The sequence below is a fragment of the Chiroxiphia lanceolata genome, chromosome 1 (genome assembly GCF_009829145.1).
Source record: "Chiroxiphia lanceolata isolate bChiLan1 chromosome 1, bChiLan1.pri, whole genome shotgun sequence".
In the NCBI taxonomy this organism is placed as follows: Eukaryota; Metazoa; Chordata; class Aves; order Passeriformes; family Pipridae; genus Chiroxiphia; species Chiroxiphia lanceolata.
In genome coordinates this window covers 150,488,472-150,516,061 of record NC_045637.1, presented here as the reverse complement: position 1 = coordinate 150,516,061, position 27,590 = coordinate 150,488,472, and the positions used below count along the sequence as shown (strand labels likewise).

At 41.4% G+C, this 27,590-nt stretch overlaps 1 protein-coding gene across 10 annotated transcripts in view; it reads left to right on the top strand.

Annotated features, from left to right (window-relative positions):
• Positions 1 to 27,590, top strand: part of LOC116783555 (sodium channel protein type 5 subunit alpha-like) — a 216,769-nt gene that overhangs the window by 77,704 nt on the left and 111,475 nt on the right. For 9 of the 10 annotated variants that reach the window (XM_032681214.1, XM_032681210.1, XM_032681204.1 and 6 more), the window contains 5 exons: positions 2,230 to 2,293; positions 15,611 to 15,752; positions 17,430 to 17,627; positions 21,635 to 21,808; positions 24,214 to 24,615. In XM_032681214.1, coding sequence (XP_032537105.1) covers positions 2,230 to 2,293; positions 15,611 to 15,752; positions 17,430 to 17,627; positions 21,635 to 21,808; positions 24,214 to 24,615 — 980 coding nt within the window. The remainder of the gene's footprint in view (positions 1 to 2,229; positions 2,294 to 15,610; positions 15,753 to 17,429; positions 17,628 to 21,634; positions 21,809 to 24,213; positions 24,616 to 27,590) is intronic. The other variant, XM_032681222.1, reaches the window with a different exon arrangement.

The window sequence follows — 27,590 nt, the reverse complement described above, 5'->3', positions numbered from 1 at the left end:
TTTGCTTCTTGCAGACCTCTGATTACCCAGCAGGCTTGATTGAAATCCAAACCAACGTGCTCTGAGGGACAAACTGATTGTTGTGCACATTTTTGTTAATACAGCAGTTTGTCTCCTTGGGTATAATACTGTAATACCCTCTTTATTTATCAGTAGGGAATCAGGAGCTCAGGTCTTCCTCAGCCTGAGGTTTGGCACGGTGGCTGTGACACTCCCTTGCCCAATTGCAGACCCATTGGTGAAGTTACCCCCTCCCAGCAGCACCTGTGCACCAGTCCCTCAGTGTGCATTTTGTGGGGCTCTTTGGCACCTGCCTTATTGCTTGTTTTAGAAATGTAAATGTTTAAAGTCAACAGCAGACAACAGAATTTTGTCTGCTCTTGAGAATTCAAATTTTTTGTTTGCACACAGTGTCTCCTTGTCCTCCTTAATCCTGTGCTCAAACTCTATTCTCATCTTCTGATCTGGCTGAGCAGGAGGTGTTGGTTCAGTCTTCAATCAGCACTGTGCTCCAGAACTTTGATCGAACCTTGAACCGTAGAATCATAGAATGGTTTGTTTTGGAAAGGACATTAAAGATCGTCTAGTTCAAAGAGAAGGTGGTCTGGTGTGTTTGTGTCACTGACTGTGTGTATCCCAAATAAGATACCACCTGTCCCAAGAAAAGCACAAGTCTTTGACCAGCAGAACTGGAGGGCGGAAGGTGATGCAGAACGTGGCATCCTTCCCCCTTCTGTGGTGATCGATCACCAATCCTTAACCATACTGAATTCCTGGGTGTTGCTGTCAGGCAAGATGCTTCTGTAGAACACCCACGTGTAACACAAGGTTGAAAAACATACCGTCTGAGCAGGATGTATGCTCTGATAACTTGTGAACACCATCACGTGCCCTCGTAACCACAAGCTCATGGGCAGTAATTCCCTCTTGGCATGCAGCAGAGCAGGGCTTTTCCACTGCTCACAGCTTACTGAGAAAGCCACAGCACATCTGTTCGGTGGTTGAGCCATTGAGCATTCTTTGCATACCCTGCCTGGATAAGCTGTCACTCTTCATTTTTAAAACATTTCACAGCAGAGGGTTAGCCTAGAATGGAGAACCTGTTCTGGGCATCATCTTCAGAGGCCCCTCTGCTCACAAAGTCTTACTTTGTAAGGCTGCCACCATCATGTGCTGTGTCAAGAGGGGATCATGTCCTCTCTGCTGCAGCAAAGCACACCAGATTATCTACCCTTCACCAGTCACCTGCGGGCCTCTGTTTTGCATTTATTATGTTTTTAGATCAATGCTTTTATCTGTTTTTCCATGCCACCATTCAGGTTTTAAAGATGCTCCTTAGAACATCTCCTTTTCTTCACACTCTCGCTGGAACGCTGGTTTTACTCATCCTTTAGAGAAGAAGTTGGCCTCCTGTTCTATGTCTCTGAGTGTTAGACTTGGTCGGCTGGGGATAGAAGAGGGAGTGTGTATGCAAAGTCTCTCATTAGCCTGGAGATGTTAATTTCCTTAAGCCTTATTGATAGTCAACCAGGGAATGATCCACAGCACTTAAATTTAGCTTGCTCCTCTGAGTCTCCCTTGAGAAGTGTCTGTCTCTCCTCATTGCCATTACAGATGACTACATTGATAAATATTTGTCTTTATGAATACTTCCTTGTTTGTTTGATCTTTAGCAGGGTGCATTTTTGTTTCTTTTGCTTTATACTCTGTGTTTTCTATGCAGAGCAAAATCTACCAGACTGGAGGAGTGGGCTGCTTTGTTAGTATTATTACATTCTGACTTATAGCTGGTTACATTTTTAACCTATGAGTCAGGAATTTCTATCACAACCTTCAATTAATATGTGTATCATCAGTGCAGAGACTAAAAGTTACAGGCAAACATATGGCTTGGTTTCATTACATTTATGGAATTCAGTAAGAGTGTTCTTGGTTAGAACAGCCAGGGACATGGCTAGATAAGGTTTCCTACAAACATTGCCCACAGCACATTGCCACCTTATTCAGCTGTTCAGATCTGGAATACAAACAAGAAGTGCTTAAAAGATGTGAAAAATATATTTTTTTGTACAATTAATAGAAGTTAAAATTAGCAAAACAAAGCAAAAGGATGCCATTCATCTCTCAATTACTGTCCCAACTGAATATGCTGGTTGGTGATGATATTTTTGAATGCTATCATTCCCAGAATGTGTTTATTCAGAAGCCATTTCTCTATTTCTGTTGCAGTGAACTATTTCATAAAAAATGGTACAGAAGATGTGTTACTGTGTGGCAATAGCACTGATGCTGGGTAAGTACTTTAAAAATATCTTCGATTCTGTTTGGTTTTGTTGCTGGGGTTTTTTTTTATTATTTTTGCTACATTTTCCTTTTGTTCTGTCCTCTTCTCACCAGCATGAAGTAGGTATTTCAACTTCTTTGTGTCAGGCGTAATAGAAGAGAGGATAATGACAATATTGCGCATGGTAATACAATTTTCTGAATGGCAGGGAAGAGAAGTTTGTGTGTGTCACTTATTCAGGTCTAAAATCTTTAGGGGCCTTATTACAGTTCCCTTTCAATACATTTAAACTTCTTGGTAAAAAAAATAGCAAAAGCTAAGTAACACTTCTGCTGAGTGGAGAGTATTTTAAAAGAAACAGAACAGAAATGGAAACAGGAAAGCTGGAGGGATTTAGATTGATGATGAATTCTAGACTTTTGGCAAAGGAAGATAAACAAATCAACAAATGCTAGTCCCCAAAATAACATGCTTTGGAGGTGGGAAAGTACTGAGGTATGAGTTGTGATCTACATTTGTATTTTATATGTTTGTTGACTATGAGTGTTTCCTTTTCTTACTGTATAGACAGTGAAGAGATCCTGTGGTACACTAACTTATTTTGCATGAAGGACTTTATTCCTATCCCTACCACCTATAGATGCTAATGGTTCCTCCTGCATCCAGTCCTCAGGGTCTAAGCACACTGTCAGAGCATGTGATTGTATTTGACAGGTTCTCATGATCTTGATGGAAGAGACAGGATGGAGAGAGATGGGATCTTGGGTGGTCAGCCGAGATCATAAACCATGCAAAGATTATAGGCTGTTAGGAGTCATAGGAAAAGGAAAAAAATACCTTGGAGTGGTGGGATTTTGAACCAAATATGTGAGAGCATTTGAACCAAATATGTGAGAGCATTCGAACAAAAGAGATGGGTGACTTGGGCCAAGTGAGGGGAGGAAATGAGATGATCTGCTTCTGGAGGGAGCTGAGTTTTAAGTTTTGAGTTGGTAGAAATAAATGTGGAACACTGCAAAAAACCAGTGTTTAACTTAGGGAGAAATTAATGAGAAAAAGGGCATGTGTTTGTAGGGAGACAGCAGGAAGATGAAGAGAGATAAAATCTGAACTTACTTTTGGACAAGAAGGCAAGAAAAGCCTCGGGGTCCATGGGAGAGACACTTTGCTTTCTGCTGCCACTCTCTGTATCTGTATTTACATAAGACAAAGGGAAAGCTCAGTGTCAGCCTTCCCTCTGCAGGTCTTGTGTGTCTGATCTGTACTGCCAGCCTAAGTCAGACTGTAGCTCTCCTTGGGCAGACGGCCATGCTTTCCCCTTTGTTTGTTCCATGGAAGGTACAATGTCAGCATCCATTAATTAAGTCCTTTGTTGATTGTAATACATTCCATTTATCCAGGCTCGGGCAGGACTCCAAGACTATTGGGATGTTTCCCGGGAATCCCAGGATTTGACAATCTGTGTATGCTGGAGAACTTCAGCCTTTGCTAACCAATAGGCAAAAATATTGAGGAAAAAAAAGTATTCAGCACAGTAATATAATTTTGCATGTCATGAAATATAGCTTGTTCTCACTGATGACCTGAACTGTGGTTCAGGAAAGGTGCTAAGGTCGTGAGCAATGAATAAGGGTGGATTAGATTAGATTATAGCTATTTTTGAAGCATAGTTTAGAGACTACTGCTTTGGAATTGTTCAAGTGGTGGGAAGCTAAATACCAATCCAATATCCATGGAGTATTTATATATTGGTAGCCTGTATGGATTTAAGTGTTAGGTTCTAGCGAGGTGTATGAGCAAAACCACCCTTATTTCCTTCCTTAGAAAGTCAATAAATTGCAACAAAAAGCCATGATTGGAGAAAACCTCTGATGGAGGCAGTATGCCCATGAGAGATTCACAACCTGAAACAGCCAGGGGAGAACTTGCAGCTCTCGATTATAAGAAGAAGAAAATGCCACCCACACACAGAGTGTCCTTGTACTTGTTTTGATAAATACATCAAAACTGTCAGTGTTTGTGACATTAAGGGAAATCCACTTTCCCTTTATGCCTCAACTCTTTCTTCTTCAGCCTCTTGTTGTTTTAGTTAAGTATTTAATACCACTGGGTAAGGTTTGGTTTTAAATGCCTAAAACTGGGGAATAAATATTCCTACTTACACTGTTTTTTTTAGCTCAGGACTAGAAAATGTTGTCTCCTCTGCTATACGTTGCACAGGATCATAGCCAGTCGTCCACTCCTGTTGTTTAAAGACATGAAGATAATTAGAAAGATGATCCTAAGGCCCCAGGGGATGTTCAAAGTCATGTATTCCCACCTGTTAGGACAGAGAGACTGTCATTTACAAGCTGATGTATCTAAGAGAGTGGATTGGTTTTCTCTCACCCTTCAATGATCAAAGCCAAGTGCATTCGACAGTAAAACAAAATGCACATGTGTGGGACCTTCTGGGACAGGTTGTACCACAGGGTCAGGGGAGGGGAGTTGAGAGGAAGTAGATGCATCATTTTGTGGTTCCCTCATTTGTTAGTAATGAAATTAATGACAAGTGAGGATGCTTAAGTTGAGAACCCATCGAGGCATCAGGAAGGTGTGCTGAGGAAAGACAGCTGGCAAGGCCATGTCTGACTGTTCATAGCACTTGTGGAGCTTGCTTCTGCTCCCAGTTTGGAGCTTGAATTCATTAGCCTCTGGGGCACACTGAGGACTCAGAGGAACCACGGGGAAGGGCGGTGTCATGTGTGCACTCCTGGAAGGATTTGTTGTTAGAGTGAGTGATATCTGTGTTTTGGCCAGGATATTAAATCTCAAGGTAATTGACAAAGCCATTTTAGTGCATTTTTAAAAGCATGTTAATGACACACTGAGGTTTGGCTGATTGCTGTTATTATAGAAGAGTAAGAAAAAAAATACGTAAATGAATCTGCTATGGCAATTATTAGGTGATGAGACTCAGATGGTCTAATGTAAGAGCATGTAGTGATGGAGACTGCAACCTGATCTGGAGTAACAAGCCAAAATCAGCAGGGAAAGGATCATCAGTGGATTCTATATCACAGACAACCTAATTATCTCCAAGGTGGGGGCTTTATTACATTACTAGGAAGGACTGTTTTCTGAACAAGCACCCAAGCTGCCAATAAAGCAGGAGGTAATGGATCTAGCTAATATTGATCTAGTTCAGAAGGGATTTGAATAGATGTATGTCACTCAGCAGCAGAAAACATGTCTCTAGTACTTGATCTGGCAGATGCAAGAAAAAACCATTTATTTACATTTTTATAAATGCCCAAGCAACCTCAAGGAGTTTTTTTTGCTTTAAAAACCACGCTGCAAAGACCTGCTAGGAATGTTGGGGAGATGGCATATTTCTCAGGTACACAAAAGCTGTCTGTGGGGTTTCCCATTTGATGCCTCAGAAACATTCTTCTTGATTCCTGAATTTTGATTTTTTTTATTTAATCAAATAGAACTTTTGTGTTGCTTTTCATTTTGTTTGTCCAGCTGCATTTCCCCCCTTGATGTACTACAAGAATTTCCTTTGCACTTAGAAGGAACAGTGTAAAATGGAAATAAGAAGTGATGTCTGGAGAAAAGAGAAAATCAAATGGTTGCGATCAAAGGTGTTGTTTGGCTCAAAGTGAATGCTGCTGACATGTGCTTGGTGTTTCACAAGTACATTCAGAGAACTATGTTAATGGAAAAATTCTCTGCTCTGAGATGTGTGTCACAGATTGGTCAGACACTGGAAGCAGTGCTAACAGCAATGCTCTCTTAGCAAAAAAAGAAATAAAAATGGTAGTGTATTTGCAGAATTGTTCATGTTTCTAGGTGTGTTTTTATGTTAAATTTGGTTGTTCTTTTGGATGTGATTGCACTGGGATATACCCAAGGTGTTTCTCTTTGCAATTTCAACTTCTTTTATTTGCTTCATTTAAAATAAATGGAGAAAGCTCAGATAGTCTGATTTTCAAAGGGATTACAACTCTGTAAATTTGCTTTTCAATTTAATTCCCAGTATATAGCTTATCCAATTTTAAACACCTTGTTTTAGCTCCGAGGAAGGTCCAGTAAAGAGCCAGTACAATGATCAAATATTTGGAAGATCTTAGCCAGGAGCAGAAGGTGGAAACTGCTCTATCCTTAGTGAAATCCAGTCTTTAGCATCAAGTGGACCATGATTTGCAAAGGCTACAGAACAGCAGGTGACAGCAGGCACCACCACACACTGCCTCTAATCAGGCATATGGGCCTTTTCCAGTGGCCTTTTACCACTGCCCTACTGTGTGGAATTGCCACGTATTCACAGATGAGTATTCATGGTGATAGTGCCAAAGGGAAGACCTGGGAAAGGAATGGTGATGCTTTAGAGTGTGCTCAGGAACCTATAGCAAGGACAAAGCCCGGCACTCAGTGCCTGGCCCAGGGCAATGGGACATGGGCAAAGTGAGGGAGCCTCCAAGGGCTCTCAGAAGGAGAGAAGGTGGTCCCACCTTCAGATCCGACAAAGTACCAGCAATTCCTCTACCAAGCATCACCCTGTTGCCATCACCAGACCAGGTCTCCAGTGGGTGGGCTGTGGGAACTGATCTGTGTCAGGCTGCACCAACCTGGTCGTGTTGCCCTTGCAGTTATGACTTGTCCTTCCTGACCAGTAACCTCACTAGTAACCACTCATCTCATATTTGATGAGATAACCAGTACTGCAGAGTCCACTGCTTCCCTGCAGAGTAAAGACTTGTGGGGGCTGCAGCAGCTTGGAATTACGTGTCTGTGAGAAAGGAAGATACATTTCAGCTCTAAAGCATTTCCACTTTTATCCTGTTGTAATTTTGCAGGGATGTTTTTCTGCTGTGCTTAGGCTGCTGTTTTTATTTCCCCTTCTGCCTGAAGGTTCGGTTGAGCAACAAGAAACAGCAAGGAAATTTGTCCATTATGAGAAAGAGACAAGATGCTGTCAATGTACAAACTAAAGAAGCAGATACAAAAGAGAAACTTAAATTTGTTCTTTTCACTTTTTTCACTTGAAACTACAACATGGAGCTGGATTTTCAGAAAAGTGTACATGTTTTAAATCTGTTGTGTCCCCTTTGGATCTCAAGGTCAGACTGCTTAATATTTTATTTTCCCTTACACATGGTATGTCCTGTGTATTCAGCTCATGGGCAGGAATAGTCTACAAGATCATACTGACAATGAAAGCACATTTGCATCGTGTCTGTACTGATATTACCAACAAGACTAGTGAACAGGAAGGAAAAGCAGGCAGTAAAGCTACTTCAGGAACAACAAGAAAGCACCTTTGGCAACTGCATCCTAGTAACTGTTGCTATAGAAACTTTAGCTACCTTTATTCTCACTGTGACCTTGATTTTTCTTAACAGGATACATTAAAATAATGTACACTGTGGGGCAAGATTCTCTGATTTGGTAAATTCTGTCACTGAGCTTATCACATATAAGGGATGAAGGAATGACCATGTGGTGTAGTGCTCCTCAAAGTTTTTGTGTCAGTCCTAACTCTTTCTAAGATATTATCAGAAAAAAAGATTGTTTTCTTTTGTGTTGTGGCATTTTACTGAAGTAATTAATACCAGCACATAAAACTGCATCAGATGCCTGTTTTCTTAGTCTCCATGAGTACCAAAAGCAGTGTTTTTGTGGTAGGTTCTCCACATCACCTCACTACCAGCATACTCGCACAGTGATGCAGCACTTTTACCTCTCTGAGCTGTAGTAACATTCCTTTGCCTTTGTACATCTCCATGCAGTGATTTAAAGTCCCTTGCAAAGGCTTATCACACCCCTCAAGGGTAGAGAAGAAACATGCTGTGTACTGAGAGCAGCATTGCTACCAAATACTTCCACCACTGCTACTGCAGCTCTGACCCAGACTTTGGCAGGCAGAGAGACTGGAAGAATATGGTGTATGCACCTGAACATGTTAAACAACATCCAGCAACCCAACCCCAACTGCTCTGGAAACTGGGGAGCTGCACCAGGGAATAGTGCACCCAGTTGATTTTTATCCTGCTGCTGGCAATCAGGAGCCTTGCAACTCTGAGTTGCCTGAACTTAAATCTGTATTATTATTACTCTTGTTGTTGTTGTTATTACTTCTTTTCTTAATATAAGAAGGCCCCAGATTCAGGCATGTGTTGTTGGATGCTGGGCAAGCAGGGTGAGAAGAGCCCCCTTGGCTTGGAAGTTTGGTATTTCAGAGTGGGGTGAAGAGGGTGCTCAGGTATCTTAGTTGCATGTATACATTCGTGGGGAGCAACAAGAATGGGTAAGGTCAGGAGAAACGTCTGGTTGCAAGTTACCTTGGGACTAGCCAACTTTGTCAGTAAGGTCTGCCAGTGTTTAACTTGCTGCATGAGTGGATCCATCACAAGAAATGGGATATTGGGAGTTTTGGTGTGCTCCTAGTGGGATTGGCGTGTTCACAACCCTCACCAAATGCAGTCTGATTGGGGTACAGCTGGCTGACAGATGGAAGAGGCTGTAAGGGTTGCTTGAGTGAGAAGGGGAACACCATTTCCAAATGTGTCCTCTTCAAATGTCACCAAAGCAAGGGTATTTTGGAAAGAATTTAGTGTGTAACCGCTAGAGCTAAAAACATAATTTCGCTCCAGATTATCAAGCGACATTAGTGAATTTATTTCAAACCTTCAGGCTATACAGCACACCTTAATGAATTTAACTAGATCCTGATGTAAATCACACAAACTTACATCTGCTCTGTGTTGGTTACAGCAGAAGCAGAATGAGGAAGGTTTGCCCATGGTGAGAAAGCCTCTCACTTGAGTATGTAAACAAATAGAAAGCAATTGTGACACCTCAAAGGTGCTGCAGGGGCCACGAACATAGCTTGAGGTATTATACAGGTTTAGGGACAATAATAACAGTCCCCACTCTTAGGGATCAGTGGTGTATTTGAAAGATCACGTCTCTGGACAAACAGCCGCAGTAGGGATTAAATCCAAATCCACTCAATTCTTAAGAAGGGGTAATATTACCTCTTAGTCAAAGCTGTAATAAGCTCATCAGCCACATGAGAGAAGCAGACTTACTAGAGGCTACAGTCTTCATTAAGCAGTAATCTACTATTATGTTTATGATGATAAATTATTGCCCTACATTTTGTTTGATGGGTTACACAGAAGATCCGGTGTCTGGCTGCTGGATTGAGTCAGAAGAAATGAGAGCTTGTTTGCCTTGCTGCAGCATGAGGTCTAAAAAAGCCACATTGCAGCAGAGGGAGTTCTTCCTCTCCCTGCCTGCGTGCCTGCATGGAGGGGGTTGATGTTGCAGGCTGGAACCACTGGTTTTCCATCTGCATGAGCAAGTAGCCAGTGGGGGAGGCTGAAACTTTTCCTGGACGCAAATCGGCAGCATGCACAGGTCAGTGGGTGCTCTGAGCCTGTGAGCAAGCCTGCTCACAGCACCTCCCTCCCTTTTCTCCTCCAGTTTCAACTCCTGGTTGATGTTGCTCTTTATTCTGAGCTTTTCGTCTCTTCTTCGTCATCTCTTTTTTTTTTCCCTGCAGCACTTAGTTGAATTTTCTTCCACTTCTGTCATTCCAGACAATTGGCACCCCTTCCCTTGCTTTTAAAAATGCCCTTCAAATTCTCTCTGACCTCTTAGATGCTTGGAATGAGAGCTGCTGGGGGCGCCTAGTCAAAACCTATCCATGCCACTGCAAGTCAGATTTTGGCTTTTAGATGGTAATTAGTGGGGAATTGTAAGTCAGATTCTCTAACCATGATTAGTCTTTAATACAAAAGAAAGAGTAGCGAAGGAGAACAGCCTGTGACTTTCAGGCACACCAAGCACCCGCTGACAGCAATGGCTTTGGCTGGGGTGCTGCTGCCTTTTGGCCCCTTTCTCCTACATTCTCAGTTCATCTTACAACATTCATTTCTGTAAATATTGTCCTGTTTCAGAGTGGGTAGTTTCATCTTGTCAGGTAGAAGCAAATGCCAGTCCAAGGATATTTGTCTGTTCCCCACAGCCACTTCACAGTGTGCATTCCTTGTTTGGCTGCTGCTCTCCTCCCTCAAAGCCAAGGGAACGGAGAAAACATGGAAAGTGTAGAGAAAAATAATCAAGTCTGTGGCCTAAGGGAAATTAAAGCCTCTCTTTTGTGACCTGAGGACTTTAGCAGGAAGAGTCGGGTTGAGGAAGACCCTACTGTGCACATCATGGAGACCACGGGCATTGTCTGTCCTTCAAAGGCTGCTGAGCTTTGAAACCCCATCATGGGCTTTCCATTTCCAACACCATGTCCATTCCCCTGGAATTAGCCACGTGTCAAAGACATCAGCTGTAAATTTTTCAGCTTGATTTCTGCATTCTTAATCTGTGACCTAAGCGTGAACACTAAGGGGCCCTTACCAAAATACGGGTTTGTTTTTTCCTACTTTTTGCTGTGTCTGTGGTATGTGCTTTATCTCCCATTACTGCTTCTTTAGTGAGCAGTTTGGTGTAGCAAGCTGTAGTGTCCCTTTGTAACTGAAACCCAAGGGAAGTGCAGCCTTCCCCTCACAGAGGTCGTAGCTGACATGAGCTACGTTTGATGCTGACTCCTGGTAGCACATGGACAACACTCCCCGTGTTTTCAGGATTTGAGTATTACAATCCAGTGCACAGTTGCTTTACGAATCTTCTTTTATTGTCTAACCCTATTGGCCACTACAGCCAGGATCAGCAGGTTGCTTGGCTTGCCTAGATTAAACTCTTGAGACAGAGCATTTTGTAATTATGCCCCTCAGCTACAACTCTCTGCCATTCCCAGCCTGTGTTATTTAAACCAAGGCTGTTTCTTATGTCCTTTAATTTCCTGTACCAATGCCAGCTTACAATGGTGATTACAGCCTGATGGATAGGTAGGTAGGCTGCTGCTTTTAACTTTTCTGAATCAATGACACTAATTTTATTGTGATCAATTGAATAGCATCCTGTGACGCTCCTGTGGAGGATGGTATATTTATGTAGCTTGTTGTTGCTGCCCATCCCTGTGCATCAGAGGAGAGTACAATCCTCTGAAATGCTTCCCTGAGGTGAAAGAAACTAAGGAGTTTGCTGGAAAATCCAAAGGGATAGGCTTAATATTCTACATCTAAGATAGTTCAGTAAAATCTTAAGACTCCTTAAAAAAATCCTCAGAGGAAATGGTGTCAGTTGCAGAATAATATTCTCACGTGAGAGCCTTACACCTCAATTTCTGTAGTGTTTTTCTGGGAAGCAGTATTTTGTTTTCCTCTCAGTGTTTCTAACACATTCCCATACCCTGTGGGTTATCAATTCTGTTGGCTACAAAAGAGGGTGAGCAAGAATGAGGAGTTGACAACTGGGATATTCTGTCTCAAGTGCCCAGTTGCCGTAAGAAGGATGTAAAATAACATCAACAGAATTTTTGAGGTGGGGTTCATGCTTTTTGTGCTGCAGCAGCTCATTTGAATGCTCTTAAAACTGAACATAATATTAGAGAAGCATTTTGTCCTGGTTTCAGCTGGGATAGAGTTAATTTTCTTCCTAGTAGCTGGTACAGTGCTGTGTTTTGGATTTAGGATGAGAATGATGTTGATAACACACTGGTGTTTTCAGTTGTTGCTAAGTAGTGTTTCTACTAAGTGAAAGACTTTTCAGCTTCTCATGCTCTGCCAGCAAGGAGGCTGGGGGGGCACAAGAAGCTGGGAGGGGACACAACCAGGACAGGTGACCCCAACTGGGCAAAGAGATATTCCATACCATAGGAAGTTGTGCTCAGTATATAAACTGTGGGGAAAGCTGGCCAGGGGGGCACTGCTTGGGAATTGGCTGGGCATTGATCAGCAAAAGGTGATTATGCATCACTTGTATATTCTAATTATTTTCTTATTCCCATTATTATTATTACCATCTTTATTATTTTGTTCCTTTTCTGTCCTATTAAACCCATGAGATTTCTCACTGTTACTCTTCCAGTTCTCTCTCCCATCCCACTGGGGCAGGGTTGAGTGAGACGCTGTGTGGGGCTTAGTCGCCATCTGGGGTTAAAATCATGACATGTGTACACTCACTGTGGAGTCAGACAGATCTTTGCACACCAGCAATCTACTGTGAGTGGAAAAGTCTTTTAAGAGATGTAAAGACAGAATGAAAAAATGCTAATTGTATCATAAGCAGAAAATATTAATCTGAGCCACCATTGTTCACTTTCACAGTCAGAAGGATTGCATCTCCACATCCTAGGGCTTTATAAACAGTTGTGCTAAAGTGCTTTGAGCAGTTGCTTGAATGTTCTTGTGCATCAAAACAGTTTCCCTAAAAAGCAACATTGGCATTGAACCTAAGAGTGACTTTGTAGGCTCTAATCTGCGCCAAGAGATTCCTGTGAAAATACAACTGCAATGTTCCTAATATCCACCTTCCTTCAGACTTTGCTGTTCAAAATGGTGAAGAAATTTTTAGAAGAAATTCTCTCTCTCTCGTTAATATTAATGGCAAAATTTCCATTTTGCCAAAGGTTTTAGGCAACTTATGCTAGATGAAGCCTGATTTCCAAATGACTGCCCTGCTTAGGTTTAGGTTCACCAGTAAAGTAACCACCATCAAGTTTCTCACAGCTGTATTCAGATGTTTTAGCCATTAATAATAACTTTAAAATATGAGTGAGGAGACCAGTTCAGTGGAGCCACTTGGGACTGGCCTTTTGTGGGAGACTAAGGAAAGGGCTGTCACCTCTGGACATGATCACTGAGCTTCCAGGCAAGCACAGTCTGTGAGTGAAATCCTTTTCTCATGGCAAAGAGAATGAGCCTTACAAAAATTTTCATGTCCTGTATAGACACGATGTCTTAGCGCAAACAAGTGGGAAGGCTTTCCTTCTTGAGAGCCCAGAGAATCCATTTCCCAGAGCTCTTGAACGGTGTGAGCAGCATGTCATGGGCAATGAAGGCTGTTTGCAGCAGCAGATCAGAGGCAGAAATCTCATGTGTCTACAGCAGAGAGTGACAGCAGATGCTGCCTTTGGGAGAGAGGAGATTTATTGAAAAGGCTGCCTCAAAAAAGGACATGGGTGTACAAGAGAGATTCAGTGTGCATCTGCATATTTTATGCAGAAAAAGCTGACATTTCTGCATTTTATTATCTTCTAACTCAGTAATGTTACTGTAATTTTTATTCAAATGTAGCTTTTATTGGGAAACAATAGGTAGTCAACGTAGGAAAGATCTAGAAGGAGGCATTTTCAGACTGGCAGGGAAAAAAATAGAATTGACTCTCTTTTTCTTTCTTTGTGAGATACAACTGTTATTATCTAAATTCTCAACTGAGATAAGCTAACTTGGCTCTACCTAAGGTGACAGAATCACTTATTATACTCTCACTTGCATGTTACATTTAATTCACTAAACATCAGCTGTTCATTTTTTATTGCTTATTCTGAAAACTACTGTAAACAAGGATCTGCACACATTTTGCAGTACTTCAGCACTCCTTTTATCACTGTTCAAAGCAAATTTACTTTAAAATTTGTTCTTGACTACTGATGTTAAATTAAGATTATTAAAGTGTTGTTGAATGTCTAATATTTGTGGCAGACACCATAGATTTGTGTAACTTCAGAATCTATAGCAATGTATTCTCATCTCAACATGTAATACAAGGTTGCTATCCTGTGCTGTAAAAATTTTAAATTATATCAGGATCAAATTTGTATTTTTAAAAGAGAAAGAACACTGATTTTCACACTGAGATATACTTTACTTTCTCAGGGATCTTTTTTTTTTTTGTTGGTGTCATTTTAAAAATTACTTTGTATTATTTGTATTGCTGCTTTGCATTTAAAATTGTGGCAATATTCTGCTTTGGTAAAAAATACCAGTGATTGAGAAGCTCTAGGGGGTTTTGCCAGGAGAAAATGAAGCTAAAAGCTGTACACATTGGACACACTCTACATGACTGGTGACATGTATGAGATGGTTGGATATTACCATAATCACCCTACATGAAGGCAGTTTAGAAAACCTTGATTCCCCCATCCAACAGGAAGAACACCAAGCTCACCACATGCCAGGACAGAGGGTATTGCTCTGGTCTCATGACACTACCTGGAAGTTGGTGCCTCTCAATGTTTCTGGTCTCTGACAAAGTGCTTTCACAACCCCTCTTGTTCCAGCCATCCCTATTTGTGTCAGCTGGAATTTTCACCAAATTGTACCAGGTTCATCTCTAGCTGAAGGATAAGGAGAACATACTGTACGTTCTGCTGAGATCTGCTGCTCCAGATAATTAGATGCTGCCCACCTAACGAATTCCCAAATACCGCAGGGCTCCAGGACACTGGCAACACCCTTGATCCAATAATCGCTTCTTAGGATACAGAAGTAATCCTTTGCATATTGCTCCATGTCTTCAGTTTCTGATGGGTCATATTTTGTGTTTGGAGAGCAGCTTGTTATATGCAAGAGGGGTGGGGTTTTTGACTAATTGTATTGCACGGCTGTGGGGGAGAGGATGGCACATCGACCTGGGATCTCTTCTACCTTGTGTTCAACTTGATGATGCAGTTCAGTACTTGCACAGCATCACTGAGAGCAGTCTTTATCTCTTCTGGCATATGGGACTAGAAAATTACTTGTAAAGAGCCTCCAAGGTTAATGAGAGCCAGTGAAATTCATGCTATCTTCATGCAATTTAATACAGTAATCTGCAAGACACACAAGGAACGCTTTTTGCTGGCAGAAATAGAAAAAATGTCATGACCCCAGACTGCGGCGGTGAGTGGAACAAAAGGGCTGGGTTTCTTAGATTAAAGATTTAATCCTTGCAGGGGGGTGAGTGTAAGGTCAGACACAGTCAGCAATCGGGAAGGTGCTCAGATAGCACACGCTGGTGTTTCCAGCCTGTGTCAAACTACATAATCAGAAAAGCAGGTTCACCATCACAGTATTACCTGCAACTCTAACAGGTGACACCAAGTATATGATTCTTAATTAGAAACATGTGCCAAGAGAAACCATAGTTAAACACTTAACTCCTGCTTAGGTACCTAATTCCATTCTGTTCCTAATATGTGAAGTGCTAGATGCTCATTTGTCATTGCAGCTTATATTATGGTTACAGTTTATCCTTTTGAAAAAAAAATAAGTTCGCAAAGATCTTTGGTATTGAGAAGTAACATCCACCTGTCTCCTGTGTTTTTATCCAGTGGAGGAATTTACCACCTATGATCTGTGCTCTTAACCAAGAGCATTCTGTACATTTCCCTGGAAATCAGTTTCTCCATGTTGAAGCCATCTAAGATGTATTTCATAGATTGTATTTCATGTTTTGCAGCTCATGCCCTGAGGGGTATATATGTCTGAAGGCTGGGGAAAATCCTGACCATGGTTACACAAGCTTTGACACTTTTGGCTGGGCCTTTCTCTCTTTGTTCCGTCTTATGACTCAAGATTGTTGGGAGCGTCTTTACCAACAGGTATGATATTATTTTATTACTGTTAAAAATTATAAATAAACACACCATTTTTTACGGTGACATATCTAATAATTAAAGACAAGACCGAATTGCTGGTTATTAAGTAAACTGTGCTCTGTGTGTGTGTGTGTTCTGGAGAAGGACCTTCAATTGTTACAATTAATTTATTTTCTTAAGAGTGATGATATCAAAAGACATTAGACTGCTTGTTTGGGGAAGTTGGGGGAAAGTGGTACTGAGAGAAAGACACTTCGAATGACTAATTCACCTGAGTCTAAATGAAGTTCACCTCTTGAGAAAGATCACCAGGTCGCCACTTGATGATTTTTTTGATGAATGGTGTAACACAAACTAATCTTTTGAGTCCTGCTCAAAAAAGGGCTAGAGAAACACCTGTGTACTTGGCATAACTGGTTTTTCAAGGCACAGTAATGAACACAAATTCAGCAGATGGCAAGACTACCTGGTCCATGTCAGTTCTCTCTGCTGCAAGCTCTTCATCATGGAGAGACAGAGGCACAAATGGGGTCAGAGTCAACCTACACTCACGTTGCAAGGTAGCCTGCGAGTATATGCTCATTTTAGCACACATTTCATGGAATGTATGTGAACTCTGAAGAACTAAATATCATAGTTTGGCACTGAATGACATGCTCTGTCCATGTTACCACTGAAGATTTACTGCTACATCTCAAAATCGCCCAAACTAGAAAACGATCATAAGCAAATCAAGAGACAGTGTTGACAGAACTGCTCTGAAGGTACTGAGGTAGACATCGTTGAAGATTTTGGGGACTTCAGCTTCACATACAGCCAGTTATAGAATTTCACTTCAGGGAAATGTAAAACAATTAAAAGGAAGATTCTTTAAACAACTATATTCACTTGACACAGAGCTGCGTGTACAACTCTGGGAGACAGAAACTGTCAGGGCAAATAAGGATGAACATCTCTCCCTTTTATTATTTGACCTTATAATATCACACAGTGTTTTCTATCAGTAATATGAAGTCACTGACCATGGGACATATCTGTGATATATCTGTTGCATATAAGCTTGACCTGTTCCCCTAAACTCCAATTATCCCAATAAATATGGTGAAGAACCAGGGAATACAATCAATGGAGCCCAAGGTTTGGTTCCTCTTATCCTGAGGCAGATGTCTAAATAATGTTCAGATGAGTTGCACCCTAAAAATATGTTTTTCTCCCCACTAACTGCGAAGGACCCAGAGTGTAGGCATCTGAAGGGATACAACATGAATCCCACTTGGATGGTTTCTAAACACTGGTCAAAACCAGATTGAGCTGTGTATGGGAATTTTTCACTGCAACTGATTGTAAGATTATCTATTCTAAAAGAAAACCAGCAGAGATATTTGGTAAAGGAGGGAATCATTCTTCTTTTAGAAATTAATTCACTGCAAGGCACATAATTTTTGACCAAGATATAAATATTTATCAGTGAGAAGATTATTTCCTTGGATGTGGTTGTCATTTCTCATCAAAGAGTTTCTGCTTGAGCTATTAACAAAGGCTAGATTCAATTATATTGCAAATCTAAGAGTTTTTTAAAAATGTATTTAAAAAATAATGTTTTTTCTTTTAAGAAAGCATTTTTTTCTTTTAAAAAGCATTGTAAACAAGTGATTAATGATTTTACTTCTGTGCTTACAGACTCTCAGATCTGCTGGGAAGATCTACATGCTTTTTTTTATGCTGGTCATCTTTCTGGGTTCATTTTATCTGGTCAACCTGATTCTGGCTGTTGTGGCCATGGCATATGAAGAGCAGAACCAAGCCACTATTGCTGAAACAGAAGAGAAGGAAAGAAAGTTTCGAGAAGCCATGGAGATGTTAAAGAAAGAGCAGGAGGTCAGTGAACTATGTGACATGATTAACCTTGGGTAACTTGAACAGATGGTAACTTGAGATTCACGTTCTCTTTATTTTACATTTATCTGATAACTAAAGTAAGAGTTTGCCTGAAAGCAGCTTAATGTTTATTGTACTGGACAGAGTTATTACTGTTTCTATGAAAGAAAAATGAGGGTTCTTCCTGTTAAGACTGAGGCCATTAAAGGTTTACATATCCAGAGTTGTACTGATTTAACTATACTGTATATGCTGGCAGAGAAATTTATATTGGGTGGCATGTAAAATGTTTTAATGATGGTGAAACTACATGGGCATTTGAGCATAAACCAGCTATTTTGGTAGCTCAGCCATAGCACCAGATGAACCTTCTTCCACCACCACTTTAGCACAACTTCATTTCCTGACTCATTCAACCTGCCAGTTGTTTGATAATGAAAATAAAGATGTAGGATAACCTCTTTGAATTACCTACAATTTAATTCCTGAAAAAGTAAACAGGCAAAGCTTGAGGTTCAGCTTCGAAAATTATGCAGAGGGTGTGGATTTAATGTTATGTCGTAAGTTTAAACAAGCCAGGGAGGCCAAATGGTGGATGTAGCCTTATAGCCTTAATAACACTACTTAATTTTCATGTGGTTTGTGTAGGGTAGAAAGCCCTTATTAAACAGCGGAAGAGAACATTTTAGGTGCTGTGAACCAGAAGACAATAAGAAAATTAGTCTGAAATAACACGTAGCACTGTAGCACAGAGAAATAAAACCCTGATACACAATATAAACTAATATACATAATTTTCTTATGAGTACATATGGTTTCAGGGCCTAATCCAAAGCCCATTTAAATCCTCAGAAAGAAAATAGAAAATGCAATTCTCTCTTGACAAAGTGCTACTAGAGGCTTATGCATCATTTAAGTCCTTTTAAATATCCTCTTTGATAGTTTAAGTAATAGGTAAATGCAATTTAGTCCATGTACAGGCACTTTGAACAGAATAACTCTCTGCCATAACCTAAGGGAGCAAACTGAGCTCCAACTCATACTTATTTTATACAAATTTTCATGTGTTTTGACTCCAGCTGAGCTCTTCCTCATAACAGTCAACTTTGGTAGCCCCAACTATAATTAAAGATATTTAAGAATTTCCTTTTGAAGGCTTTGATTTCAGTTAAACCTGTATGTACACAAAAAAAGGAACATTAAGCCCCGAAAGTCGGAATGTGGCAAAAAAAAGGTTGCTCCTGAAAACCTAAATTGTTCCCATTTGTTTATCTGGTTCATAATATAGCCTTTTCTTCAGCCAGCCATTTCTCATTTTTCCTGTGCCCTGTTCAGTACAAAGGGTGGACAGTGCATGACTCAAGAGCAGCTCTTTGCTTTCTCATCATTTGTTCTGTTGCCTTAGGCCACCTCTAGCAGACTTCCCAACTTAGGCAGTCAAAGCCTGCTTCGGAGAGGAAGTGACTAACATCCTCAGAGGTTTTTCAGTGCCTCTTGTCACTGCTCAGACTCCATGTGCTTCAAAAATACTCACTTTTATTTGTAATACTCCTGCAATATTGTCCTCATTTTATGGAAAGGAAATTTAAGAGTAGAGTGATTTGGATCTACCGTGTTCACTAATGAAGTTTAGTAAATCTGCAAATCAGCTCTTGACATCTGAAGTTAGACATTTTGAAGAGGCTTAGGAAAGTGAATTGGGTGGCTGCACCATGGAGCTTTCAGGGGTCCTTCTCAGATGTCTTACCCCAGTCAAAGCTATTTAGTTTTAGTCTTGTTTTCCAAACCTTGATCAAGATCTTGGTTTTTACTTTCTTACTGTACTACTAAATTCCTGCCTCAAGAACTATCTCTTGCATAATCCCCATGTCTTGGGCTCGTGTGAACTAAGCTTTCCTCCAATCCTTCAGACATTATATGTCCTTGCCAGACGTGTCTGGTCCCACAGACCTTTCCTGCTCCTTGAGCTGTTACAGTGGGTTACTGCTTGTAGTGCCTCAGGGACAGGACATGGTCCAGGCACAGGAACCCAACCAGAAAGGGTGGATAAGCAGGACATAGGGACATCCTCAAGGCCAGGCTGGATGGAGCACTGAGTAAACTGGTCTAGTGGAAGGTGTCTCTGCCTGTGGCAGGGTGTTGAACAAGATGATCTCTAAGGTCCCTTCCAACCCAAACAGAACTATGATTCTATGATCCTCCATTCCCTGAGGAATAATTCAGTCCGAATCCTTTTCCCAATAACTGAGAAAGGTGCACAGCATAGAAGCAATTCCACCTAAACAATAGGTAAGAAAATGCTAAGAAACAGAAAATTAGCTTATTTTGCAGTATGAGTACAGCATGCTTACTAGCACAACCTGCAATATTTTCTAGATCAACAAAATATGACAGCAATCAGAAAGGAAAACCAAAACTCTTTAGACCAGCTTTTACACTGTACAGTATAAAGAGACTAGAAATATAATTGATAGACCTGCTTGGGGACTATCAGTCAATTTATACAATTGGTTTAACACATTCCTAAATCTGAGCTTAACACCAAAAGACTTGCTGAATCTTTATGAAGAGAAAGCACTTCAGCATAGCAATCAGATTGACTCCAAAAAAAAACCCCAAAAAAACCAGCCTAGACCGGTGTCTGAACCCTCCTCCTCTCTGCTCTAAGCAACCTTGCTTATGAAAGATATTTCCCACAGGAATTAAGTTTTGTTGTGCTCCCAGCTTGATAGAGCTACTGCTACTCCTTGAAATACATGATTGATTCTTTACACGGCTGTTAAGTGCCTTCACTTTCCTTGGACTGATGCCTGTGGGAGGAAGGGAGTATTTTGCAGCGGAGAGATGATTGCCTGTTTGATTCTAGTGGCTTACAGACAATAGCACTGAGGATTCATCCGTTCCTCCTGTTCTGGGCAACCTGGAGAGGTTTTTTTTTAATAACTCGCTCTCTTTAGGCATCTCAGCTGGGGGCTTTGCAAACGGGCTTGTCTCCAGGCCATTGATGTGGCTACCACTGATTTCTCCAGCACCTCCAAACCTGACCCGGTGCTTTGTGCTCAGAGCCCCCTTCTGCCCGCTCCTCCCGCCTGCACCCGGGACGGGGACCCAGCGCGTTGGTGTGAGCTCTGGCTTCCTCCCTGCTCCTATCGATCCTTCCTCCGGGATGCTCCTTTGCTCCCAAGGCTGTGTCTTTGTGCGCTCAGGCTCTCGCACTCGGCTTCTGCGGGGTTTGTAGCGGCGGGTGTGTTATCACCCTCTTCCTGCAGCGATCCGGACGGGCAGCCGGCACAGCGCGGGAGCACAGGGCAAAGCAAAGTCCACCTTATCTCCGGTTAAGCCCAGGGTTTTCTCTTTGCATCTCTGATCACAGCTGCCTGTGCTGCTGCTCGGGATAAGTGTTTACAGAAGCGTGCCAGCCGAATTGCCTGCTGTTCCAAGCGTCCCTCTGTGATAGCGGGGGGAAAAATCCCAGCTTGGATTTTTCCCTCCTGCCCAGCCCTCCCACTTCAGGGGGCAGAAGTCCCAGGGGAATTTTAGTCAGAGGTTCCCCAGCTCGAGGGGTTTTTTTGCCTGGCATCAGAAATGTTACTCCAGAGGTGTGTGCATGTTGTAAACCTGCCCGTGTGTGCACACAGGCTGTTCCTTCATGGAGTGTCAAAGGGTCTCGTGTGTGAGCTTTACATAACCAACATTATTTTGTGCATCCATTCCTAATGCTCCATCACAGGATCCAGGAGGCAGACCTGCATGTGTGCATTTGTACTAGGAACCTGTCTCACTTGTTTATTTTCCAGTGGCTAAATGTAGAGGTAAGAAACAGGTGAAGAATGGTTCTGGCCACGTGAGGCAGTTTTATGATTAAAGATCTCCTGAAACTCTTAACATATCTCCTATACAACCTGAAAATTTAAAATAAAAAATAATTGCTGAGGAGTGTAAGTAGTAATTTCTCACTGAAATCCTTAAATGATAATTTTTATACCTTCTGCCATCTTCTGATTTAGGCGCTCGCTGCTAAAGGAATTGATTCAATGTCACTTAGTTCACTGGAAATGTCACCCAAAAGTGGGAAAGAAAGAAGAAATAAGCGAAAGAAAAAGAAATCTTTGGGGGCAGATGAGTATGTGGAAGACCAAAGGAATCCCAAGTGTGATTACGACGATGGTCAGAGGAGAATGGTAAGCCATGGTCTGAAACATCATTTGTTCCACACTTTCCTAGACAGGCCAGGCTCTGAACAGGCAGTTAAAGCTGAAACTTTCAGAAGAATCAGATATTTAATATCATGACTGATATTAACACAGCAAATACTACGGACAGGCTGTGTTAGAACAGTGGAAGGATATGTATTGCCACTTTATTTTCAAAATTAATTAAAAATGCCCATTAAACATTTTTCCAAACTTTTTTTTTTCAATTTTTTTTCTTTTTTTTTTCTTTTGGCTTCAATATTGCCCACAATCTGGTTTATTTTCTCACTTTAATTTCATTCATCTGATTATATTTATCCTATCCCTACTAGAGATAAAAAATTCTTAGAAGAAACCTGCAAAGCTTAAAAAGGAAAGAGAGGAGGAGAAAAAGAGGAAAGTTGTCTCTGAGGGCTTTTAAAATGCTGTACAAAGACATTATTAACATTTTTATATTCCTTTGCTAGTTGCCTTCAAGTCAAAACTTTGTGGCACTTGTTTCTAATTTGTATTGCAGGGAAGAAAAACAGTGAGACTGTTGTTAAATAGGGTTTTATGTAAATGTTCCTGACATGCATGAATATGAATCTGCACATGCTGTATGTATCAAATGATCGTAAATAGCTCCAGATAATTTGTCTTTGTTTGACTGAGGGCAAAGTTTAAATGAGTTTGTTTTGTTTTTTGAATAGCCATGTAATGGGCTAAGTCTTTTTATATTTTTTTGTCAGTGAATTTAGGAATACTTGGCAGCCATAAAAAGCTCATAGAAAACATGTGAGCGATGTAAATAAACGTGACCAATTAATGACTCCCCAGCTCACAAAATTTACCCAGAGCTGGATTTCTGTTAATGACATGCATTTTTTAATCTAATATTTTCTGTTATTCTCTCATTGGTCGAGAGGGTCGCGTAACAAACTACACATTTGTTGAAGCTAGGACTGCACTTTTAGCTTCATTCTGGGCGGGGTTTCAAGACACCACGTGCCAGAATGACCATGGATTGGAGCTGTGCATTGCCAGTTTTATTTCTTAGATTAATATTTCCTGTTTTCACTTTTCCCCCCTGGATGTCATATGCATGAGAAGCATGGGAGACACATTTCAAAGTTTATAGTAAATCTCCTCTGCAAGGCTGGGTCTGGCATGGTTGGAGGGAATAAGGCTGAGTCATCATTCAGATGCTATCTGAGCAGCTGGAAGTGTGTTGCCATCAGAAATCAGTCTCAACGACTGTGCCATCGAAAGCCAGGCATGGATTTTTGACCAGTTAAAAATTTGGTAGCAGTCAAAATGGGTTGTTTTTAGTTAGAAGGGGCCTGGGTTTTGTACTCCTACTTGTACCAGTGTCGTTAAATAGCATCATTATGTAACTCAGTGGTGTAAGCTACAGCACAAAATTAAATCAGGCTTCATTTGGTTTGTCTGGTTTCTGGGTGCTGTGGTGATCTGACCTCTCTTCATATGTACTCGGCTCATTGGAAAGTTCTGAAGAAGCTGAAAATTCTGTACAGGCCACAAAATCAAAAATATATTCTGCCTAAATTCTCTTACTCAAATAATTTCCTCTTCAGATAAACGGGAAGGGGATAGACTTGAATTCCTTACACATTTTCCGAACATCCTTTTTACTCTGCCAGATTTTAGGTGTGTTTAGTCCTTGGCTACATCTTGCTGGTGCTCTGGCAGAGTTGCAGTCTCACTAACTGACGTCAGAGTGGATCATCAAGGCTGATATTTGAGTGAGGGAGACTGCTGTGTACTGAGGTTACCTATCCCTTAAGCAGCCATGTGCATTGAGATAATCATTTTACAAACTAATAAACCATATCCCTCTTCTTGCTCTTGGTTTGTTTAGTTTTTTTTTCTTTTATCACCTTCTTCCGTCGTATTCTGATTCTTCTTCTTCCCTCTTCTTCTCATTTTCCCTGCAGTTCATTTCCTGCCCTATTTCTTTATCTCTTCTTCTCCCACTGCACTGTTCCTTCCCTAGCTGTTATGAAGATGTGTAATAATGCAGTAGATTGGAGCTGGATCCCCTTCCCTGCTCCTGTCTTCCACTCCTTGTGCTGCCTTCCCAGGTCCTTTGACACTTATCATTTTGGGGGGAGTAGATGCAAAGGAAGTATCACTCCATGAGCTGAATGCCACCTTGACCCTTCCTATTTCAGTACCTCTTTAACTGTCAAGTATTAGAGAAATACCTGATGGTTAGGAATGACTGTTCAACCTCTTAACTTTGCAGAGGCTGAACATGTGTAATTAAGTCTTTCTCTGAAGCGTTTGATTTAAAATGGGACTTGCTGCTCTCCCCAGAACTTCCTCGCTCCTGAAAACATGTTGCAAAATGTTGTTTCTCTTTCCCCTTTCTCCTTTCTGGGGGTTTCTAGACTCTCCTTGGCATTAGTTATGGTCCCAGCGCAAACTTGGTGAAGCGCAGAACCAGCCACGGAAGCGTTTTCAGTTTCCGACTCCGTGGCAGAGACACTTGCTCCGAAACAGATTTTGCCGATGATGAGATCAGCATCGCTGGGGAAAATGAAAGCCACCGGGGCTCTCTCTTAATTCCAAGATCTGGGAGACGTCCAAGCGTGCAAAGTCAAGTGAGCCATAGTTCTCACCCTACTACTCCCAACTACACCCAGACGGGCAAAAGGAACAGCTCAGTGGATTGCAATGGTGTGGTTTCCCTGATAGGAGGAGGCATCGGGGCACTCAACCCAGACCCTACTTCTCCTGCAGGGTTACTGCTCCCCCCAGTTATTATGGAAAAGCCTGGGACAGGCGACCTGGTGAGTACTTTATAACTTTTGTACGTGAATTGCGCTCTTTTTTTTCTTCTAAATGTTGTTGGAGTTTGCTGTAATTTATTTATACAATATGGAGTCTACAGGGAGAAATCCAGGCCCACCATTCCAGGCAGGGTGGGAAGACAAGGGGCTCATTCACACAGTAATGTGTGTCTGGTGCCACATCAGAGAGGTTCATACCTTCTGGTGAGACTTACTCTTCAGAGCTGACTGGAGGCAAATACCTAAATCTTGGGCTTGACATGAATTTTCTTTACTTGAAGGGACACTTTTAAAATTGGTTTCTTTTGACTTTTGAATAGCTGATGTTGTCTGGTGGATAGAAAATTATGTTTTTTAAATGATTGGGTATGTCTTACCGTCTTGAGACCGCGTTTTCTCTCGCTGGTTGCTCTCTCTTTGCATCTGACCTCTGGTCATCTGTCAGACCAGTTGTGGAGGGTTTTTTCTACAGTCCAAAGGTTTCTACAGTCCCAGAAGGGTTTAGCGTCCAGTTCAAATAACACCCAGGAAATATGAGCAGATGATCAACAGATTTCAGGCCTTTTGGAGATTGCCAGAATCCTTGTTACAAAGCACTACTGCTGGGAAGCATTTAATAAAACTGTGAACACAATCATAAAGACTGGTACCATTAGGAGACCCAAGAACAAATTCACTTGGAAAACCATGCGATGGTTTTTTTGGAAATAGCTGCTACACAGGCAGAGTAGTTTGGACAGGTTGCTAGTTTGAGATGGTGGGAATTTATCTCTTTTTATGTAGTCCACATTGAAGCTCATCACTCTTTAAACAGTCTTTAAAGCAGTGGAGGTCTCTACCATAGTCAATGTGTGCAAGGTTTATTCCATCTTAGTGAACAAAAATGGATCAGAATAATCTCTCTCCCTGGAAGTGCCTCTTTCTGTTCACTTTAGCCACATGCCTTAAGTCAGGTGAGATAAAGCCCACTCAAAGTAACAAGGTGCCAAAAACAGGTTACACTGGTGGGGAAAAAAAAGCAAATGTGATTATAACATGTATTAGGCAAGGTATCTCCTAAAGAGAAAGGTGAGTGAGATGGATCCCAGCCGTGGTGTCAGATTATCAGTAAATTGGGAAGTAGCTTTTTTCTTTAGAGCCAAGCAGCTTCTTTTCTTTCAAGCTTAGGACTGATGTTTTTTTCCTCACCTATCTGGGCATTCCCTGTAGTCCTGCAAATAGACTCTCACACCATAAATGAGAGGAGGGGACATGCTGTGCGTGGGAAACTGGTTGGTGTGAGAATTATCTGTTATGTTGACAGTTTTGAGGCTGTTGCTGCTTTTTTGGATGTTCACACCTTAGTTCATTTAGGACTTTGGTAATCCCACTTTTATTCTCTGTGGACAAGGACGACCAGTCCTGAGACAAGTCTCTAGACAGCTGAGCAGCAGAAACACTCTTTGTAGATAAAGAAGTTTTATTGGATTTAGCTTGGTGCAAAAAAACCCCAACCTACTGTGTATTAAAGGAATTGGGGAAGAAAGTTTGTATATCCGTTAAAAAAAAAAAATCTGAACCGAAGTCAAAAGACCTCAGTAGATAAGTAGAGGATGTCCCCCTTTTCTCTGTAAGGAAAGCAGCTCTGCAGGTTGCTGAGGCTGTCCCAGCTGTCAGAAAAAACTTAGCAAAGCATGAGAGCACTCAACCTTTCACAGAAAATATCAGTATTTTACGGGATTGGGTCCTGAGGTGACAGGGAGGCTTTAAGCTCTGCTGGCATTTATTCTCATTTGTCGGTTTCCTGCCTTTAAAAAAAAAATGGATGTTGGAAATTGAGTGGCCCAAGTGGGTGAGCTCACTTGGCAGTTCCCTGGACACCTAGGAAATAACGCCCAGGCTCTATAATAACAGATGCTCATTCAGCGATACAATGTGAAGGATGTTGTGTCTTCTGCAAAACATGTTTGGTATCTAATCTATCCAGAATATGTGAGCTGGAGTTAAAAGCTAATTGGCAAGAAGCCCATTGCTGTACAGATGTATTCAGTACAGGAATCGTAAGCGCTGGGCACAAACATGCAGCCTCAGCTGTGGCACAGGCAGAAAAAAATAGCAAATCCAGCACCTCAGTGTACCTGGAGGTAAATCAACGTGTTTCTGGACTTCGTGTTTGATTATTTTCACCTTTTTCATGGTAAAATTTGAAGTTGAATTTGTTCTCTGTTAGCAGGTCTGGCTTCTTTTTATATATTCTTGATACGTTTGGGGAAGTAAAACAAAGATGTTGCAGGGTGAAGTTGCAGTTACCTCATTAACCCCACTGACCCTTCTGCTGTTATTTATTTTGAATGAGAGTGAGTGTGTGGTGAAAAAAGGACCCACTTGGGCTATCTGTTGTATCTTTCATGAACAAGCAATAAAGGTCCAGTCCATGCAAAGTCATCACTGTAATATGGGTCAAGCCCTGCTTGCAGCTTCCTGAGGTGTAAGTGTGGATTCAGTCATGCAAACACAATGTCTGGGTTGATGGAGCTGAAAAAACAGGATTTATAGCATTAGGTTTTGAGGATGCATTTGTTTAGGTCACTTTGTGATGCTCAGTAGTATCAGCCTGATTGCTGCTAAGTGGGGAGATCACTGAATTCTGGTTTGGGGAAAGCTCAGAAGAGCACTTCTGATTTAAAAGGCAGAGTAAACATTGAAGAAGGTCTGACCATCTCTGGTTTTAAGTTTCCAAACTTCAACCCTTAAGCAGACCATAGCTGTAGCAAATGATTTCAAAGTGGGCCTTCCTAAGGTTTCTCAGGGAAAGCACAGTCACCTGCCACTCTTAAGCATTTTAACCTGACCAGTTTTAGCAATATTCAGCCTGAAGGGTTTACCCCAGGCAAAGTGTTTGGCACCACAATACACAACTTCCATGTCTTTGTGTCATTGCAACTGCTGCCCCCTGTCCCAGCCAAGGGCCATTTGCCCACGGGAGTGGCTGCAGG